This window comes from Physella acuta, unplaced genomic scaffold (genome assembly GCF_028476545.2).
Source record: "Physella acuta isolate Inbredline_101_S28 unplaced genomic scaffold, ASM2847654v3 ptg000592l, whole genome shotgun sequence".
NCBI lineage: Eukaryota > Metazoa > Mollusca > Gastropoda > Physidae > Physella > Physella acuta.
Genome location: NW_026732111.1, coordinates 1,321,030 through 1,343,084, shown reverse-complemented (window position 1 = coordinate 1,343,084; position 22,055 = coordinate 1,321,030). Strand labels below are relative to the sequence as shown.

The following is a 22,055-nucleotide window of genomic DNA, read 5'->3' as shown; positions in this document are numbered from 1 at the left end:
TAATTAGTAACCTTGTGACGTAATCAGTGACATTATGACGTAATCAGTGACCTAGTAACGTAATTTTAATGCGTTTTTTAATTAGTTTGAATTTAATTTTTAAAATTTTAATTAATTTTTATTGACTAGTTACGTAATTTGATTATTTGTTTACTTTTATTAATTGTTTAATTTGTTTGTTTACTTGTTGTTTAATTTAATTACTTTGTTTATATTGTGTAATTTTTATTAACGAGTTACGTAATTTGATTTTAATTTTTTAAATTTTTAAATTTTTTAAATTTTTAATTTTTTTTTATTTGTTTATTTGTTGGTTTGTTTATTTGATTGTATGTATGTTTAATAGTAAACGGAGAGGGGGTGGTGGTGGTTGAGAGGGATGGTCGGGGAGGAGAGGGGAGTAATGACGGGGGTTGGGGGGAGGGGTGCGCTAGCGTGTACTAGAAGGTTCTTTGTATAGGGGACACAGCTGTTCCGACCGCGGCTATTCGTTATCAACAGCTGTTACTTATCGATTCACCAGCGATCCTTTGTTTTTTAGAAGGACCGTACAAGGGCCTAATTAAATTGGTCACGCATCATCGATTTATGTCGAGTTCGCGGAAGCGATCACCGCAGGGGTCCGGTGTTTAATCAAATGCGTTAAGTGCTTATCCGTGAACCCACCGTTAAGTGTGGCGACAGCTGTTACCACTTTAATGGGTTTTTTGCCCGCTCGGTTTGACAGCTCATGATGATTAATGCGAGTCCCTCTCCGCGTTAAGTGTGGCGACAGCTGGTGCTGTAATTAGGCTGAGCAACTGGGCTTTTTTCATTACCTTGTTGGTTTTCTTGTTCTATCAGGCTAACTCTATACACACACACACACACACACACACTAAAATTAAAACAAAAGTCTTCTTATATTTTATTTATTTATTAACTGTTTTTTTCACTATTTGCTTTCTGAATTTGTGTAGACCCAAACGTTCGTAGGCCCTAGACACAGTAACTATTGTGTCAAATGGATAAGACCCTGTGGAAGTGGAACATTGCTGGGAGTATTAAACATGTTGTTATAGTCAAGCTTCCTACACGTTATTTCCTTATCACTTTCCGCTCGAAACACATTGTCAGAAAATGGACCTCATCCCTTTCAATAATATGATGGTTTAAGGATTAGGATTAGCATTAGGATTATGTTCAGGTTCAGGTTTAGGGTTAGGTTTAGGTTAAGTTAAACATGCACATGCACACACACATATATATATATATATATGTATATATATATATATATATATATATATATATATATATATATATATATATATATATATATATATATATATATATATATATATACAAATACACATAATTATACACATATATATACGTATAAATAGAAATGTTTGAATATCTATAATGTAGAAACATGTGTGGCCTATTGTGTTTGTTAGAGTAGTTGCTAATTTATCAATACAATGCTACTCAATAGAAAGACAATACAGGTTGTTGTTTGTTTTTTTACATTGAATTACTATAAGATTTAATTGCCGTTTATTTCAATTTATTTAAAATTGCATAACATGGATTATTATTTTCAATATATATGATACACACTGATGTCCAGTGAACTTACTTAAACAGTTGTCTTTTAAATAGTTTGTCTCAAAAATACGGATTTCAATTTAATATTTAAGAAAACAAACTATGTTACATTTTTAGCGCACGAAAGGTTACACTTAGTGCACATATACAAAGAAAAAATATATGTAAAAAATATAATTATTTTATATGTTTATTGTAGTCAAGAAGAAAATATTAATTGGTGATAACATTAAATTAGATGGAACAGTGTAATGACGACTAAACAAATAGCATATTAACCATTCACATTTTTGTAGTCTATACACATAGTAGGTTGTTAGCGTGTGTTTAACATAGTGGTTACATACTTTAGTGTTTTAAAAATGTATTGTCCATCCTGTTTTGTGTTTTACTTCTATAAACCAACGATGGTAAAACTACTGTAGTTGGATAAAGCTGCGTTTTGATCTGCTTTCAACACTTGAAAATAAAGTTCTTGACCTTTCTTCATGTCAACAACCACAGACCCAGCAGCGTTAGTGTCGGCACATTTCACTTCTATAGTCGTACACAACATGCCTTCAGCCCACACACCAACTCTAATATGTTTATCTTTACCTTCATGTAGAGTGACACAGACAAAATATAAACCATCATGTGGTGATACAAATTTTCCTGTTGTTTGATTAAAATGTTGACCGTTATATTCACGTACATCCCAGAATCTTGAAATAATTAATCCAACACAGACAGGTGTGTGATCAGCAAGCGTCACATAACAAGCATATCTGCGACCTACACGTGACTCTGTTGATTAGAAAACATCTATATATATAATTCTCTTCTGGGAGCCGCTGGAAAACAAGCTGCAAACGCGCCTAGAAAACAAGCTGTAAACGCGCTCCCTACCTCCCCACCCCTACATGGTTTTAGTTAGCTGTGTTCACTCTAAATGTTTACACGCAGAGCCAACGATTTTAAACGTAGGGGGGGGGGCGAAGGAAAAGGGGGGGGGGGGGGTTATGGTCCTTAACGAGCTACTTATAGTGTTTTAAAGAAATATTTTCAGTGGCAGCGTTGGTACTGTCGAATTCACAAATTATGAATTACTGAAAAGTAGAAAAAACAACAACTAAATAGCGGCGTGGCCGGCTCGTATGTTTAATTCTACTAATGTTCTGACTACTTGATCCATAATATTTGTAAATTGTCGTTTCATTAGTTTATGTTATCATCTCATTATATGTTTTGTATGCGGTTTATAATGTAAGTAAAATTGACAAACCCAAATCAAACAATTATTTTTCAAAAAATAAACTGTATATAAGAATCTATAATGTTTACATAACTTTGTCAAAGACCATAAATTGAAACACTAGACCACTAGTTTAGTACGGTCCTTAGTTTGTCCGGTGTTAGTTTATCATTTCCCACGTATTGACCTTACCAGTTTAGCAGGTCAATTAAAACGTCACAAAACGTACAACAAATGCTAAAACCGGGTGTACGACAAATTCCCGAAATACACTTGCGCGAAAGCCGTTTGCTCCAAGGTCGATTTCCGAATGGACACTTTCCCGATTGCGACAAATATCCGAATGGGCCTTTGTTAATATCAAATAGACATTCTTAATCAATTCAAGTTTGACATTATGATAACTCAATTCTGGGCATAAAAACAAATGTGTTTATATTTTTGAAAATGTGAATACTTTTAAGATTTAACATTTAATGTTTGAAACTTGAGAAATTGCTGTAAAAACCGTTATTCTTTAATAATGTAATGCTATGTTGGCGGCGCTGTTTTTAAACTGTCTTGATGTAAGTTTTGAAAACCTTGTTTAGCCGACGTGTTGCGGTGGTTATATAGCGCTTATGACACGGTGTAGTCGGCGCGGCGTCTCGGTACATTGAACAGAGACGCGTTGTTTGATTTATTTTGTTATGCTTAACTTGTGTGATGACTATTTCACAATTGAATGAAGCGCGCCTTAGGCAGCGAATTTAAAAACTAAAGGTAGTCAATTATATTTGATCTTCATTTAATGCAGCTTGTTTAGATAATGTGTTGAAGCTTTTACTTAATACAGAAAGTGAGAATCATTTTAAAAACATCAGATAAGTGAAAATTATATTTTCGTCTTGTTTTATAGATAGCAAAAGATGTAGGCCCTACACTTTCTATAATATAGGAAATACTAATTAATTCATAATGCATGCTTGAAGATATTTAATAGTATTTTGTTCCCTTTCAATTTGGTAAGACATTTATTTAATTATCAAAATTTCAAATTTAAGTTGATTAAGAATGACTATTTGGTAATCTGCAATGTTACCATTTTTCGGGCAAAAGGTCTTCGGGTAAGTGGCTTTTGGGCATTTGTCCCATTCAGGCAATTGTCCGTTCAGACATTTGTCCCATTCGGGCAAGTATCAATTCGGGCATTTGTCGCATTCTGCAATTGACCATTCGGGCAGTTTAATTGTATATGGATTATCTATTGAAACAAGAATTACTAGAACTAAATTTGTTCTGTTGTACTTAATAATGACCCATAACAAGATCTGCATAGTCTACCTTTTGTATTTTTCATTTCAGGTTACAGTCAATTAATGAGATAATAAAATGTGACAATTATCAATGTTTTCAAGTTATTATTTTATTTTAGATTTAATCCCTGTCTCTAATGGGGCATCGTCTTAATATTAGAAACATAAAGCGATGACGTGACGTTATTTGAAATTAGTTTACTTAAACTGTAACTCTGTAAATATCGAATGGTACTGTGGTGGTCGACCCCCGACATACCAGGTGGTGTAATGTACCAGGTGAGGAAACAAACACCTGACGGAAACCCACGGGTCTAGAGACTGGCACTATGAGTGAGTGAAATGTTCCATTCTTTATCACGTTATTGTCTGTCTGGCTAACGAACATCACGTTATGGTCTGTCTGGCTAACGAACATCACGTTATGGTCTGTCTGGCTAACGAACATCACGTTATGGTCTGTCTGGCTAACGAACATCACGTTATGGTCTGTCTGGTTAACGAACATCACGTTACGGTCTGTCTGGCTAACGAACATCACGTTATGGTCTGTCTGGCTAACGAACATCACGTTATGGTCTGTCTGTCTAACGAACATCACGTTATGGTCTGTCTGGCTAACGAACATCACGTTATGGTCTGGCTAACGAACATCACGTTATGGTATGTCTGGCTAACGAACATCACGTCATGGTCTGTCTGGCTAACGAACATCACGTTATGGTATGTCTGGCTAACGAACATCACGTTATGGTATGTCTTGCTAACGAACATCACGTTATGGTCTGTCTGGCTAATGAACATAACGATATGATCTGTCTGGCTGTATGATTTGGTATAAAAACATTTAAGACAAACTTACTAATGAGATTGAAATCTTTGGACAATTTTGAAATAGTATCTTCAATATTTTCCAGCTAAAAAAAAATTTATAAATTGATTAAAAATATCCCATAGTTACGTAAAACATAACAGGGTATGGTAGCTTGTAAAAATAGAACATAATTTAAAACATGGATTATTTTATAATTATACAATTTTAAATGCTTCGCTTATTTTAGAAAACTAGTTATTAACTGGTCCATTAACGGAGATTTAATAATTAATGTACAATTATCAACGTGATAATTTATATTTTATCAAATTACTACACATTTACCTTTGTTAATTTTTTTCCCCTTGTTTGCAAGTTCTGGTTAAAGATTTGAATCAGTTTGTCAATGGGCATCAACCTTTGTTGTAGGAGTTTGTACATCAAACTTTGCTAAAGAGCAGAAAATTGCATTTTAATTATTTTTAATGCACATTATAACTAACAAAAACATGTGTCTTAAAATTAGTAATAATATTACAGGTAAAACTGTTGATAAAGTTACTTAGTTGTGTTTTGATTTAATCAGGTTATAAAATGTGAAATACGTTATCTGGCCAGCATGTGTAAAATTGTGTACACAGATAATTAGAAATTTTACCTTTTCTAATTGAGTTGATGTATTCAGCATGTTTTTAGAACTCTCTTCTTGTATGGTAGACATCTGATCTGAATGTCTTTTAATTTCTTCTGTTATACTATCAGTTGTATCTGTGTGATCTTGCAACTCTTTACTTATTTTAAGTAAGTTGTTTTCATATTCCTTCATATCTAGTGACAGTTTCTCTAGTGTTATGTTTGACTTGGATTCATTTTCTTTTAAAATTTCAATTTCTTTGTTCAGCTCCTTGATTTTGTTATCTTGCTCACTCATTTGTTTTCTGAGATTTTTAAAATTCTGCTTTTGTTTTTTAGTCAGTTGTTCAATGTCACTCTGTTCCGTTACAAAGTTTTTTCTCCATTGTTTTATTTCTGACGCGTCTTCTTTAGTTTTTTGTATTGAACTTTCTAGACAAGATATTCTGTTTTCTAAAAGTCCCAGTCGAGTGAATACTACTTCTGTAATGTATAACAAATAAAGTAATAGCAGCATTTCCAATACAATAGAATAAGTTCAATGTTTGCACACTTTTTATTCTATTTTTAACTTTTTGACTTAGCGAAAAATTTTTTTTATACCTTCTTGATTTTTAACTAGTTTAGTCACTTGATTTATTGATTCACTTTGGTCAGGTGTTTCTGTTTTTGTAGGCTCTAGAGTAGACTGAGCTAAAGATGGCGTGCTACCATCAACATCGACAAGCTCTTCATTATCGCCTTTTGGTAAAAGTATACATAATAAGTTGAATTAAAATTGCAATTAGTTTTTTGCTTTAGTTCATGAGTGATTACATAAATTACATAGACGTATTGTTTTCAACGTTTACTTAAAATGTTTGAAGCTACATCCAACAAGGCCGTGGTTGCTGATGCAAGTTCCTGGCAAAGATCTATGTATGTAATAGAAGGGTTGTCATTTATATCTTCCATCCACGTCTTACTTTTTTCCAATGCCTGATGACAAAAAACATGTTGAAGTTGTCGAAACTATATGGCTTCTATAAGTAACTTTTTACTACCTACATGCTTATACCCGAAACGACAATAACATAATTCAACATTAAAAGAAATTCATAATCGCTCACATTTTTCATCAAGCCAATAACAGGCTCCATCAATTGAATTGGTTCTTCCAAATATTTCATCTGTTCTCTAACAACCTTCAGCTGAATTCTGGGACGCATCTAAATAAAAGAAATTATATTTTGTGTCTTTAATAAATCACCTCTTTTCTTCATTTAGAGCTTTGAGGTGTTTTTCTTTCGCTTCCAGGTGTCACATGCGCTTTAAATATAATAACTATAGTACATAACCTTTTATTTGATAATAAAGTGAGCATGTTTACGTGTCTTGAATTTCCCTAATGTTTTTTTACGTTTTAAAAAAAATGGAGAAAAAGAATCGTAAAACGTTTTTTTTAAACTAATATTTTTAAACTCAAAATTCATCTATAAAAGTGTAAATAAAGCTTGCATATTAAAATTAACTAGCATATAAAACGCACCAAGTCTAATTAAATAAAATAACACATTTAGTTTAAGATAATTTTTAAAAAATTCTTAAAACATTTTTAGTTTCATTAGCGTTTTATGTTATCTTCTCATCTTTTTAGCCGTTCGTACCAAAGACACATGGGGTAGAAGCTGTAGAGTTCATCTGCTTCAGAGACCTCGGCATATAAATGGATAGTGTGGTCAGCAGTATGACCAGCCGCTTTTGTTTCCCTACCGTGAGTTAGGTACCCACCGCAGCTGGGTGGACTAGAGATACTGTACTGACTTAAACCCGGATTTGAACTCGATTCTAGCTTTCTATCGCACTCTACTTCTAGGCCAAGCCGTCCGATGTTATCTGTTATCATCTAGAATCAGTTCTAGTAATTCCTTGGGGATAATTATAATATGAAATAATAATAACTAATTACATTGCAAAAATGATTGTTCCGGCAAAAAAATTAATATATATATATATATATATATATATATATATATATATATATATATATATATATATATATATATGTGTATATATATATATATATATATATATATATATATATATATATATATATATATATATATATATATATATATATATATAATTAAATTCGTCTACTTATAATACTGTTATAAAAAATAATACCAACATCAGTTTACCAATGTCCATGATTTGACAATTTAGACTTCGAGAGTACTTAAACACTTCACATATGTTTATGGTGATAAAACAAAATATATAGATGTTTTTGTTTTTGAAAATGTAAAGAACATTTTTCAACCAGCCGATATTGTAAAAACTTATAATAACAGCAACCAAAAAAGACGACTGTGTCCTTCCTACACGATTTCAACAGTTGATGTTTTATTGTGAATGAAATTCAAATTCAAATTTATTCAAATTTATTCAAAAAACGGTTACAATTGTAGGCACGGAGGCCTTTTTTCACATTGGCCGTTTAAACAAATAAAACAAATCAATAACACATAGCAGTAACAGCACTAAAAATGTGGAATAAAGAAATAATGTTACATAGTTATAATACAAAATGAGATAAAAATTAGAATATAATAGATGAATGAGAAATGATACAATGAGTCAGTTAGAGAGGTCATTAAATAATTGTAGTTTTAGTTTAGATTTGAATATATTTTCAGATCTAGATAGCTTTATTTTATTAGGAAGATTGTTCCACAAATTAGAACCATAGTAGGCGAAGCTATGTTTTTGGAAAAAAGTTGTATATGGGAATGGTAAATTAAGACGACGATTTAATTTTATGTTAAAAGAAAATAGGTCTGATAAGTAAGAGGGGGCTGTTTCGTGGAATATTTTATATAAGAAAATTGATTTAGTATATATTATCTTTTTATTTAATGGAAGTATTTTAGTTGTAAGAAAAGAATCCAGACTACTAGACAAGCCAGTAACCAGTTTGATAGCCCTTTTTTTGTAAAGATAGAAGAGGACGCTTCTTAGTTATAAAGCTGCCGCTCCACACTACAGAAGCATAATCCAACCTAGATTGAATAAAAGCTTCATAAAAAACTAGCCTGCTCCTAAGTTCTTTATCCTTGCTAATTGAAAAGTCTTCTTTAATAAGGACAATCTTAGAAAATGAATATGATCGGACCAAGTGAGGTTGTGATCTATAACCAATCCTAGGCATTTGTAACTATATACCTGTTCAATGTTTGTATTGTCTATAGTAATGCGTAATGCGGTGGATGGAAGACGAAGGCGTTTCTGATGAGTTGTAATAAACATTGACTTGGTTTTATCGGGGTGAAGTTTCATTTTTGTTAAAATTTGTCCAAGTAGCAAGCTGATTGGCAAACGTTTGAAGTTTGTAACTGAGTGACTCAGCACTGTCTGCAAAGACATGTAAAGAAGTATCATCAGCGAACATCTCGCACTGACCAGCGTCAATGTGTAATGGAAGATCATTAATGTATAAAGAAAAAGTAAAGAACCTAAGATTGAGCCCTGTGGAACCCCTATATTGACATATTTCTGTGAAGAGATGGTATTAAGGTGAAACACGCGTTGAGATCGGTTAGATAAAAAGGAGTGAAGTAACCTAACTGTAAAGTCGTGGAATTTGCAATTCTTTCATCATTCTATAGCGTGGGGGAGCCTAACGGCAGCCATTTTAATAAAACCACAGGAAAACTTGTAGCACCAGATGATGGTTCCTATCTTGTGATTGTAACGCTGCAGGAATGTGAGGATAAACTGATTAAAATATTTGTGTACAGGGATGACGTATTGTATAAGAACATTCTTGTTAACTCAGCCAACACATCTGCCGCTGGATCAACTGTTATTAAAATGAAGAAAGGTCATGAACTTTACTTTAAAGTTGACTATGCTGATGATGGAGCCAAGCTACAAGGAGGAAGTGGCTTTACTATACTTAGATTGTAAATTTAATCATGCTTATGAAATAAGTAGTTTATCATATATTCCACGTTACAACATTTTCGATTGTTTTTATTATCCAATGTGCATATATTGTGTGCATGTGCATATCGTTTCAATAAGCATGTTTCACTGATTATTGCAGTATTATTTTAGAAAAATATTTGAACACGCTGAATTATCATCTACACTTAATTTTTTTTTAACAAATGGTTTGATTTCTTTTTCGGTTGCATTTTAAAATACATCCAATTAAACATTCAAAGAGTTTGTGTTTGTGTGTTCTAATATTAATTAATTTTAAGACAATATAAAGTAGCTATGCTTCGCAGGTGCTTTGACCATAGGGGCTTTGACCAGAGGGGCTTTGACTATAGGGTTTTTCACCACAGCGGAGCTTTGACCATAGGGTCTTTGACCATAGGGGGTTTGACCACTGGTGTTTTCTCAGTAGAGGGTGTTTGATCAACGGGTGTATGATCACAAACGCTGTGTCCGCCGTTAACCACAGGTGATTTGTCCATGTAGGGTCTTTGTTCACCGCTTTTGTTTTGTTCATTTTTTCTTGAAATTATTTTTAAATAATTAAATACGAGATATCGGTATAATTGTATCATTAAAGTGCATTAGCTCAACTATCTAGTCTGTGATAAGTCAGATGTAGAAAGTTAATCTAACACTAGCTTTAGGTTCGCTAAATGTTAACTTACATCTGACTGAATAATCCTAAGTTCTAAGATGTTTGGCACTTACATTTATTCAATCTAGTTCCAATATAATAAATGTGACTCCACTTAAAAGAAAAAAAACAAAGTGTGAAGTCGTGAACACAAGTTGCAGCTACCACTTAGTGATGCCTGTTTTATGTGTACTTTGTACTGATCCGTTCTTTAGCTTAATTTCAAACCATTTATCTTTGTTTAATACAACATGTAGCATCATATCGTGTTATCATGCAATCATTGAATTGTTTTATCACTTATATCTGTTCTAGTTAAGTTATGATCAAATCAAACAGTACATGACTGCTGATAGACTGTTTATAAACTAAAGTGTATGTATGTCAGTGATACATTTCTCTGCAATACACAAAGTCAGCGTAAAATAAATAACAAGCAAATAAAATGGGTGAAATATAAACCTCGGATCTCGACCTTTTGAAATCTCAGTGGACGCCCATGTTTATGACGAGCCATTGATATGAAAATGATAAGTGTTCTCTTCACGCTGATCATTGCAAGTTTTCACAACCAAGAAATCCACCCACCTTCTTTACATTGTTTGTTAGTTAATGTAGTGCTCGGCACATATTTGCGAGAAAAGAACTTGACATTATATTTCGATATGAAGACCTTAGTGCTAAAAGTACTTAAGTCACAAAAACAACATTTTGAGAAAAATGAGTTCAAAGATTTAAATTTACTATGAAACATTACGTTTTTATATTATTTGTTTGTTTGGAGGAGCAACTTAAATAAATTCTTCAGTATCACTATTTGTTTATAAAATAAAGTTAAACTAGAGGAATAACGATCAATGCTTGGTTTGATTTTCACAAAAATGTGACTTAAGTACTTTTAGCACTGGGCTCTTCATATGGTTTTGAGATGTTTGCATATTATCTGTCTATAGTGAAGATAGGTTTCGTACACAAACTATTGCTTAAAGCGATACCACTTTAATAAGTTTTTCTACAACACATGGAACAGCAATAGATATTAACCAATTTATAATTTGAGCTAACTTTTATTAGACTCACCGTGAATAATACAAAATATATTTGCAATACAAACAGAAATGTTAAACTTGCAAAATACATTTATATGTATCAAGTATAGAGTAATATCTATGATTGTCAAATTAGTTTTACTGCATCCATTTTTCATTATTTTCTTATTAAGGACTTAATAATACTACAAATATACAGTCTTAATATTATATAAAGTAAAAGTAATGCTAGATAGAGTTATAAAACAGTCATGATATCTTCAGTGTATAAAGTAAATAATCCTAGCGATCCATTAGGCAGACGATGAAGAGTTCTTGTATTTCTTGACCTCGGCATATGAACAGAAGTTTTAGTTATTGAGTTAGGTGGACATTAGACCTAAGCGGACTCGTGGACGCTGAACTTGCTGGATCCAGATTCTATCTTGAGACTTTCGAGTTAGCAGCCTTTTACTCTACTGCATAGCCACGCCGTTACCTCTTCAGTGTATAAATATAATTATAAGCTCATAGCGAGAATTAACACTTATGATAATATTCAACTGAGATAATATTTTGATTTTAAATTTTTGGTTTAGAAATACACTATATTATTTTCAGCTAAATTCTTAAAATAGTGAAACTGCTTCCTTTTTGCAGAAAAGACCCTGGTTATGATTGTTGAACTTTAAAATATAGTTCTTGACCTTTCTTCATCGGAACGACAGTTGATCCGCAAGCAGAAATATTGTCAGCTTTCGCGTAAATAGTTTTATACTTTACTTTTCTAACTTTTTCATGACGTCACACTCCGTTGACTCAAGCACATGGACAAACATTGTGTCTTCATGAATTCAGCCCACTTATAATGATTATTATTACTAAATGAATAGTCAATTTAAGCTACAAAAGTGCTAATAGTTTTATTATTCACTATTGTATGTGTATTAACAGTTTATTTCACATATTAGAATAATTGAAGAAGCTATCTTTGGGTTACGTTTTTGTGACATCAGCAACAAAACATACAATTGTACTTGGGTGCCAAGCAAGTGCACAGGAAAGTGATGCGTCGCCTAGCTAGTGAAATCGTATATTATGCGTTAATACAATTGGTTTTTATTCTAAGATTTATAATGATTTATCTACTTACCATTTCGATATAAATCATCCCCATTTATCTTGGCAAAGAAGCGACGCACCCCTACCAATTTTTTTCTTATTTTATCGTTACACAATACGCTTTGTTTCTTTTCTAAATGTTATAACAGTCATCTACCAGTCCAGGATAAATCATTCCGATTTAAGCCGACATAATTGCACACCCCCCCCCTCCCATGTTGATGGTAAACGATCTTTCCAGGTCTCTAGTTCTTAAGAGTGTACTTCACATTTACCCAATCAGTGTAGAAAGCAATTGAATAAAGACATGTATCCATTTAATTTCTTAACTTTGACCATTTATAATCCAAAACTTCAGCTTATTAAAATTGACTTTTACCGCTTTTTGTGCTTCCCTACTGTCGGCAGCGGACTACCCCACCCGCTGCCCCTCTACATCAACTAGACCCATTGGTAGCCTACACTAAAGTAGACAGGTCCATGCTACTTCAGTGATAGTAAACATACAGCTGTAGACTTGTTTTGTATTTAGATTGTATACTAGTACAGAAAGCAAAGCAAACACTTGCGATAATATAAAAAAACGACCAATCAAACAGCCACAACAAATAAAGCAATCGCACTTAACTTAATCAACAGGACTAGACAAAGAACAGAAGACGAAAACAGACTAGTAGCATCGGCTATTTATGGATCGACTATATTTGAATATAGAATAAGATCTTGTTTTATTTTTAAAAACTGCGGCGAACAGATATACATTTTAACGCGAATCATCTTCTTAACGGTCTTGAGAGTTGTTTGATGTGCGAAAACACGTAAACTATAGTGGTTTATTTCTCATTTAAAAAAAGAAATAAAACTCGAGTAGCCTTGTTTAAGTTATGTAAAAATTACATTCTTCACTAAACCTTAACCCAACTAAATAAACTAAGCATTTTTTTTTAAATCCCTAATTAAACCCAGACCCCCCTCTCCACACACAATATATCTCCTTATTTACTGTATGTCTTTATATTTTAAGTTGTTTTAACTTTTTAAAAGGCTTATTATTTCTTTAATCTGATGTTTATATTACACGCGAAGTAACTTTCTGCTTGCCTAATGTTTCTTACTTTTATTATACTTGTGTAACATTGGCGGTGCTGTATGTATAATTTAGATAAATAAATGGACAGAGTCTAGATATTAGTTAATTAACGGTTGTGTTAGGATCAACCAGTGGCGGAACTAGAAAAAAATGGGCCACCCCGCAAAAAAATTATTTTTGGGCCCCATATATATATATATATATATATATATATGAAAATACGTAGGCCTACATAGAATACTCAATTGGGGCTTGTTTGAAATTTGAATTTTTTTTTTTTAATTAAAACATGTTACAACAACACTTCATTTGTGTGAGTGCTATTAGTCTGTTTTGAAATTCTCTGTTTTAATGGCTGGCATAATGATTCTTAAACTTTAAGTCGGTCAAAACAATATTTAGTGTTAAAGCCTTGTATTTGTAATGGTTTCTCGCCTTATGATTATTTTATGTTTTTTTTGTATTTATATTATTAGTTTTAAATACATTTTCTGTTTATGCTATACGATTCTTTATTATGTATTTTAAAAAATAATAATAATTAAGAAAAGTAATTGTTTTTTAATTTGTTTAGTGCAAATCTATTAAAAGTTTCTTAAGAACACACATATTTGGCAATTTAAAAAAGGGAAATAAGACATGGAAGTGGTTTGAACTCATGTAGCATTTATATTTTTTTCCTTTACGAAACAGCGTGTGTTGGCTACTGTAGAACATCACTACTGTAGTAGATCTGTTTGTTTTTTTACAAGAAAATTATTTTTTAAATATAAAAAAATTTATTACTCTCGGCTTTGGGGTTTTATAATATCAATTTTGAAAACATTGATTTTTATAGCTATACTATTGTATAGTACGTCTTATTTAAGTAACAATTCAGAGAATCAATTGCTTTTTAATATAGATAGTACAAAACTATTCAAATGAGCTTCGTGGGCATCCCTATTTTAAAGAAGGGCAGTAAGTCATGGAAGTAGTGTGAATGTTTACCTACCTTTCAAACTATAGCTCTTGTAGATTTTAAAATATTTTTCTACGCAACAATCTCTGCTATAGTAGACCTGTTGTTTTTTTGTTCTTTTTTTACAAAACCACTTTCAAGATGCATGAAAAACATAATTTTTGAAAAAAAAAATTCATTGTTTTTGGGTCGGAACTGGGCTCCTAAACGTCTTGGGCATTAGTTCCGCCCCTGTGATCAACACAGCTTAGCTATATGTCACTTAGTAACAGGGTAGCAAGTCCAACATGCAATAGGCCTATATATATATATATATATATATATATATATACATATATATATATACATATATATATATATATATATATATATATATATATATATATATATATATATATATATATATATATATATATATATATATATTGTCAGACTTATGTATGGTTTATTTATGTGTGCGTGTTTGCGTAGGTGTTAATTCACATACACTGTTACTCACTAGAATCACAAGAGCGGTTTTTGTTTCGAGAATAACTGTAGATTATTTATTTTTTACCGTGAAGCAAAAGTTATTTGCAATATCTTTCAAAATATTTACAAATTCATAAGATGGATTAATTTTTTTTTAAATATATCTCACACATATTTAAGTTACCAAGTGAACTTATTCCACTTTTTTAATAGTTCATTTTGTTTGTCCGAAAATGCGGATTTCAATTTCATAGTTTACACACAAAAAACTAGGTTTTGTTTTTAACAAATACAATGATACACATATACATTGAAACAAAAGATTTAAGAAAAAACAGATGTATCTTATGTGTTTATTGTGGTCACGTACAGCATGTTAATTGGTGATCACATTGAATTAGTTGGAACTGTATAATGATGACTAAAAAAACAACAATATACAAACTATTACATTTTTTATAGACATGTAGTAAGCTGTTAGCGTGTGCTTAACATGGTGATTATATATATATATATATATATATATATATATATATATATATATATATATATATATATATATATATATAAATATATATTTGTGAATTTACCTTCCACCATGTTTTTTGTTGTACTTCTATAAACTAACGATAGTAAAACTACTAAACCAGGATAACTTTGCACCTTGATCTGTGTAACACACTTCAAGGTAAATTTCTTGACCTTTCTTCATGTCAACAACCACTGACCCTGCAGCGCTAGTGGCGGCACATTTCACTGCTATAGCCGTACACAACCTGTCTCCAGCCATCACACCAACTACAATCTGTTTATCTCCCCATTCATGTAGAGTGACACATACAAGATATAAACCATCATGTGGTGATACAAATTTTCCTGTTGTTTGATTAAAATGTTGACCGTTATATTCACGTACTTTACTAAATGTTGAAATAATTGATCTAGCACTTACAGGTGTGAGATGATCAAGCTCCACATAACAAGCATATCTGTTACATACACGTGACTCTGTTGATTAGAAAACATATGTATGATTTACATGATTAATTACACGAATACTCAGACTATTTGGTCTATAATATTTGTGAATATTTTGTCTTATCATTAGTTTATGGTACTAAACCTAATCATAAACTCATTATATTACATTGTATTCAGTTCAGAATGTATGTAAACAAGGTAAACCGAAATCAAATTATTTTTAACAAAAATAAATAATAAAAACGTTTTAAAAACAAGCTTTTATGTAATAATGCATTAAAAAGGAGAAAATAAATTATAGACTAATATTTAAATAACTATAAAGAAAGTGTTGTTCACTTTAGTATCTTCTAGCGTACCCGTCCCGGTGCGTTGCCGCGGGAACAGAAGAAAGACCGACGAAATATATAAGACGGGTTTCATCCATGCGTTACCAATCCTATATTTTTAGACGCGTGACCTTGTTTTCTAAAAGTGAGTTATTTAAATGTAAACAATGCCTGCGCTTGGATCATAAATATCGGGACACGGGTTTACCTACACTTCCGCATGAAAACATTGAGTGCACATTTATCACTCATCGAAATAATGAGGTAGAACACACTTTTTAACGATAAACCCATACATTTAAAATGTATAGAATGATATAATTCGATGATGTTTTTCAATATTTTAAAAATTTAAGTATGATTTAATTCAAGAATTGTGTTAATGTTTGTGATGTTAAAAACATATGTAGCCTATTGAACACCGCTGAAAAACTCGACTAAAACAAGTTCACTATTTCTTAAAATATATGTTTAAGAGGGAGCTATGTTTCCCTGAGTTGTAAGCCACAAACTAACATTCTCGACTACGGAAAACAAAATAATTTTTTTGTTTATGCTGAAGCACATTTTGATTCATTTTTTGGATTGTTTTATTTTATTTGTTTTAAAATTCTACTCATATGCTGCTACAAATATCGTCTCCCTTATGTCGGAAGCCAATATGACGGGAGCCAGTTTCTCACGAGCAAGTAAGTCCTGAGACTATTTGTCGGGAACCAATATGTCGAGAGTCAATTTGTCGGGAGCCTATATGTCGCGAGTCAAAAAAATGGGAGCCCATTTGACGGGAGCCAATAAATCGGGGCCCTTTTGACGGGGCTTTTTTACTGGTTCGTTTTTGTCGGGGGTCGATTTTACGGGGTCATATTAACGGGGCCGTTTTGACGGAGCCGATTTGTCCCTAGCCGTTTTGACAGAGCAACGTATTACACTTGTATTAAACTTGTTGGTCGGTAAAATTCTGTTGGGACCCTCCTTAAATCATTCTATAAAAAAATGTAAATATCTTAATTTAAGTAATTTTTCGCACTCTTCGTATTTTACCCAATTTAAAAAGAAAATATATAAATAAATACTTTTTATTTAAAATTTTAAAAACGTCTTGTAATGTTTTAGTTTTCATAATAATACACAACCGTATGTGATTTTATATTTTCAACGGATTTCTTCTTCCAGGTAAAGATAGTTAGTTATGTAAATGTATATGTTTAAAATATCAATTTTTTTTCGTTTTGCATATGACCATGCTTATGTGCTGTGTTGTAGCAACAAGAAAATTTTTATTTTCTTACGTATTTGGCAATAGTTTAGCTAACATAATTTTCAGTGGACGTCTAGGTAGCGTTTCATGGGGGCAGTGGTAATGTGATGTCACAACAACATTCACTGCCGTTTCAATTAATAATTATCTTATGGACAAATTGCTACAGAAGCCCGTTATAAAAGGCACTATCGGTGAATATTAGAAATCAAATGTATATTTTATGATAAAAGAAAGTGCGTATAATGATTTTATTTTTATTTCGGTATGCCCTATATTAATTATAAATTTATATTACAGATGATTTTAACTTATGTCTTTCACCGAACTTAGTTAATTCACCTTTTTTGAAAATAAAATGAACCACGATAACAGTAAAGTGAGATATGTGACATTTTATAAAACCCCTGGACAATTTATTGAAAATAAAATATCTACACTTACTTATTGTTTTCACTTTGTTTGACCTAGTGATCATATCATTTTCTAACGTTGTAAGCTGAATAAAGAAAAAAATGTTAAAAAGACAATTCACCAAAAGTAGAAAGACGAATAAAAAAAATATATATGTTCTTTCCAAGTTCTGGTTAAAAGTTTGTATCCATTTACATTTGGCTATTAGTTATTTATACAGGTAAAACGCATTTCAGGATATATATATATATATATATATATATATATATATATATATATATATATATATATATATATATATATATATATATACATATACATATACGGGGTAGTGGTGAGATGTGGGGCAACGCATTATTTTGATAATTTTGGACCAAAATTTCAATGTTTTTGGATAAAACATACAGCCGTTCACTATCTTACATTAACTTGTCATTTTAACGGAATAATTTTCATCTCTACAATCAAGTAATTAAACTGCATTTTATTTATCCATGTATTTTTTTTTACGTAATTACATGTCAGTTCGACTTCTTTTTTTGACCGCCCCATATCTCACCAACGTGAAGTCTTTACAGTTTTGTATCAAAATCTTCCTTTATTCCCCTTACCGATGCATTAACAACCGTGTAGAACCTTATACAATTATATACATAAGTGATAGGAAAAGATTAGGTTTATTCTAGACAGATAAAAGAGAAACACACACACACACACACACACACACACACACACACACACACACATATATATATATATATATATATATATATATATATATATATATATATATATATATATATATATATAGCCTATAAATTGTGTATGTAATAATTTAAAAATGTATTTGTTGTTAAAATACAGAGAAAATGTTAATTATTTTTTCCATATATCATACCATTGTCTTTAATTGTTCAATCTTTTTTTCGCTGAGAGCAACGTGTTCTTTTCCATCGTTTTGTAAAACACAAATCAATTCAGAATGGCTGGCTACAATTCTTGCAATATTATCTGACTCATCTGTGTTGACTATAAACTTCTTCTCCATTTCAATCACATTGCTTTTGGCAGTTTCTATATAAATATTAACTTGTTCTAGACTTCTGCAAGTCTTTGCATCATTTTGCATTAATATCTCAATTAGCTGACTCATCTCACCTATTTTAATTTCTTCTTCTGTGCACTGCTGTTTTAGATTTAAATAATTTTCTTTTTGTTCATCGGATAGCTGTTTCATTTTGATCAGTAAATCACTTTGTTCAGATATGGATTTGTCTCTCCAGTCGTTAATTTCTGGTAAGCAAATGCTTTCTTTATTTTGTAGCTCGTGAATTATATCATTCTGTAAATTCATCTTCTGTTGGAGGTTTTTAAATTTCTTTTTTGTTTTTTTCGTCACTTGAAGTATTTGCTTATCCATGTCACACTTTTCTGTTACAGACTGTTCTTTCATTTTTTCTGTCGCTTTTTGTAGAGTAGAAATCATGTCCTCAATATATTTAATTCTATTTTCTAAAATGCTTTCTTTCCACTGTTTCATATTCGAAATCATCCTCGGTTTTTTGTTTTGTATCTTTGACTGAATTTAATTCTGTTTCAACATGCTCAATTCTCTTTTCTAAACTTGTGTTTTTCTTTTTATTTATTTCTAATATTTCATTTTCGTTTCCTTGATGGTCGTTTTCAGCTGACGTACAAGTTGTGTCCGTCAAATTTAATTTCATTGTTAAACTTCGTCCACAGTCAACTTTTATTTTGAAAAAAAAATATTGCTCAGATAGAGATGAGAAATGCATATATATATATATATATATATATATATATATATATATATATATATATATATATATATATATATATATATATATATATATATATTCATTGTATTTAAACGATGGTTGTTATAAATGTTTTTTTATATTTGTTTTAAAAATATAAGGTATATGTATATTTTATAAATCAATGGTTAAGTTTTAATGTGTTGTGTAGATAATGTAAGCAAGCGTAACAAAATACAAATGTTTGTCATTAATATGTATGCAATCAAATAAACAATATTTTGTTATTGTGTCTAACCTGCTTCATGTGTTGCTTGTCTTGTCTTTATCTCATCAAGTTTCTTTTTTACATCTGTGTGTTGTTCCAAACATGATTGTATGTTATGAAAATAATGCAACAGTAAAATGGTTAGACCTATGAATATATTATTGTATATCTGTATATTTAGAAAATAATACTAATGTTTTTCGCGTATTTATTTCTATGGAGTGATTTTTTCACATTTTAATATAAAATTACCTGAAATAATTTTTTTATGATCCAGCAGTGCAGAATTTGTTTTCCTCACCAGAGCAACCACTACTTTTATTTCGTCTATATTTCCTTGAGAATAATTTTTTATACATTCCTCTGTTTTCAAATTGACCTAAACAGAAGAGTTAGAGCACAATAATACGGAACTTGTAAATTTAGTTTTTAATTAAAAAGATAAAACCATGCAAAATTATTTTAAAATTATTTAATAGTCGTATTACAATTATTAATAATCAAATTATTTGTGAGCAACTATTTTGTTTAAACAAGGAATTGCAAATATTGTTAACTCTGATGACCTAATTTACTATTTTGTGTAATATTATAATACCTGCCTGTGTTCCCATTAAATTAATAAGCTACTTCAACTAATATTATACGTACTAGGATTATTCAAAAGCAAACCTGTTGATCTAGTTTCCTTATTTTTCTTTCTAGCTCTTTATTTATGTCCACTAAGTGTTCCAAGAGTTTATTTAGGTCTTTTTTAGCTTCAGCCATCTACATGAGTAAAATAAATAATCTTTAATATTTATGTAGATGATAGTTTATGGAAAGCGATTCCTATTTTTAATAAACCGGGAGTGATCTCCCCTAAACTTTCTCGAATATTCTTATATAAAATAACAGGGGATGGAAACTCGGGCTATAGACATGATTTTTAATCCATTTTAAATACTTAAAGTTTTAAAAATAGAATAAAATCTCGTAGACAAATTAATTGCACACCAAGTGAACGCAAATAAAAAAAGCGCATAATAGTGCGCAATATTATTAGTACTTTTAAAATTTACATTAGTTTTTTGAGAAATCGGAAGTAGCGTAAATTACTACTTCCAGTCAACGGAAATTACTCAAAATTTTACAGAAGGTAGAGAATTAGATCTTTTACTTACATGTGAAATTTCATTTATCTATCTGAAATAGTACTCAAGTTATAGGCTTTTAAAAAATTCAAAGTAGGAAAAGTACCACTTCCGGTTATCGGAAATCGCTCAAAAGTTGATACGGATCTACGATTTTGATAAAATACTTATATATGAAATTTCATCAACCTAGCTGTAACGGTACTCAAGTTATCGTGTTTACACACGGACAGACACACACACAGACAGACACACACACACACAGACATACGGACAAGATTGCAAAATTATGTTTTTCCGTATCAGTGAGGTGTAAAACGTCGAGATTTGTAAAAATCTCGATTTTTTTTTGCACGATTACAATACTTTCTCTATACTACGTATATACGAGAAAGTAAAAAAACATTATAAATATAAACGATTATTTTATAGTGTATTATTTTTATAGAAGGAACCTACCGTTTGCTTTTGCTGACCACAACTTGCAATGAAGTTCAAATTTCGTCTAGTGTCGTTCTAACGTTTTTACCAGAAAGTATTATTCTGTCTGTAAAGTATGCTTCATATTTTTATTGTTTTGTTAAGGGTGTATATTATTTATCTTGATAATTGAAGTAGTTCAGTTTGAAACTTTAAAAAAAATATGGTTACATAAAATGTTTGTCGTGATATGTTGTACAAATGTAAAAAAATAAAATAATATAACTTTTAGAGTTTGACAAATACACTGTAAATAATTATCAAAACGAAAATAAATTTAAAAATTATTTAATAATGTACTCACAACAAAATCCTCCTGTGTATATACTGCTTATACTTCACCAACTAATAACACACAGCTAAATGTTGCAAACGAATGATCTAAAAAGCGCTATTGGCACGTATTCAAAGACCCTTGTCGATATTAAAAAGTTATCGATTTTTTAAATGTATGGTATTCAGCTTAAGTTGGTCTTTATGAAATGTATTCTTTGTTGTTAAGACATGTTGACAAAGAACGCCTGGAACGTTGCCTGTAAAAAACTAAGTAGGTCA

The 22,055-nt window shown here is 31.0% G+C and overlaps 4 protein-coding genes across 4 annotated transcripts in view; 1 reads left to right on the top strand and 3 right to left on the bottom strand.

Moving 5' to 3' along the window:
* LOC131947365 (uncharacterized) overlaps positions 1-22,055 on the top strand; it is a 253,332-nt gene that overhangs the window by 130,391 nt on the left and 100,886 nt on the right. The window lies entirely within an intron of this gene.
* LOC131947440 (uncharacterized) lies at positions 1,982-10,331 on the bottom strand. The gene is made up of 8 exons (XM_059308653.1): positions 10,259-10,331; positions 6,673-6,771; positions 6,415-6,541; positions 6,167-6,304; positions 5,589-6,046; positions 5,276-5,380; positions 4,979-5,033; positions 1,982-2,184 (listed from the first exon to the last, which is right to left on the bottom strand). Exons 2-8 carry the CDS (start codon positions 6,769-6,771, stop codon positions 1,982-1,984), a joined length of 1,185 nt encoding a protein of 394 aa, XP_059164636.1. The 5' UTR covers positions 10,259-10,331.
* Positions 15,437-18,976, bottom strand: LOC131947364 (uncharacterized). Its single transcript, XM_059308568.1, has 3 exons — positions 18,740-18,976; positions 17,872-17,926; positions 15,437-15,864 (listed from the first exon to the last, which is right to left on the bottom strand). Exons 1-3 carry the CDS (start codon positions 18,968-18,970, stop codon positions 15,473-15,475), a joined length of 678 nt encoding a protein of 225 aa, XP_059164551.1. The 5' UTR covers positions 18,971-18,976; the 3' UTR covers positions 15,437-15,472.
* On the bottom strand, positions 18,982-21,857 carry LOC131947368 (uncharacterized). The gene is made up of 6 exons (XM_059308573.1): positions 21,805-21,857; positions 21,480-21,567; positions 20,560-20,655; positions 20,140-20,266; positions 19,918-19,971; positions 18,982-19,588 (listed from the first exon to the last, which is right to left on the bottom strand). The coding sequence occupies exons 3-6, from the start codon at positions 20,653-20,655 to the stop codon at positions 19,347-19,349; spliced, it is 519 nt and encodes a 172-aa protein (XP_059164556.1). The 5' UTR covers positions 21,480-21,567; positions 21,805-21,857; the 3' UTR covers positions 18,982-19,346.

Excerpts from the sequence above, each read along its gene's own strand:
- LOC131947368 (XM_059308573.1), bottom strand. The coding sequence starts at position 20,655 with ATGGCTGAAGCTAAAAAAGACCTAAATAAACTCTTGGAACACTTAGTG. Across the intron at positions 19,972-20,139 it reads TCATAAAAAAATTATTTCAG|ATGTAAAAAAGAAACTTGAT; the intron begins GTAATTTTATAT and ends AACAACACACAG. Across the intron at positions 19,589-19,917 it reads ACAAGCAACACATGAAGCAG|TTGACTGTGGACGAAGTTTA; the intron begins GTTAGACACAAT and ends TCAAAATAAAAG.
- LOC131947364 (XM_059308568.1), bottom strand. The coding sequence starts at position 18,970 with ATGCAAAATGATGCAAAGACTTGCAGAAGTCTAGAACAAGTTAATATT. Across the intron at positions 17,927-18,739 it reads TTGAACAATTAAAGACAATG|CTTACAACGTTAGAAAATGA; the intron begins GTATGATATATG and ends TTCTTTATTCAG. Across the intron at positions 15,865-17,871 it reads AAACAAAGTGAAAACAATAA|AGTCACGTGTATGTAACAGA; the intron begins GTAAGTGTAGAT and ends TCTAATCAACAG.
- LOC131947440 (XM_059308653.1), bottom strand. The coding sequence starts at position 6,771 with ATGCGTCCCAGAATTCAGCTGAAGGTTGTTAGAGAACAGATGAAATAT. Across the intron at positions 5,381-5,588 it reads CATCAACTCAATTAGAAAAG|CAAAGTTTGATGTACAAACT; the intron begins GTAAAATTTCTA and ends TCTGCTCTTTAG. Across the intron at positions 5,034-5,275 it reads GGGGAAAAAAATTAACAAAG|CTGGAAAATATTGAAGATAC; the intron begins GTAAATGTGTAG and ends ATTTTTTTTTAG.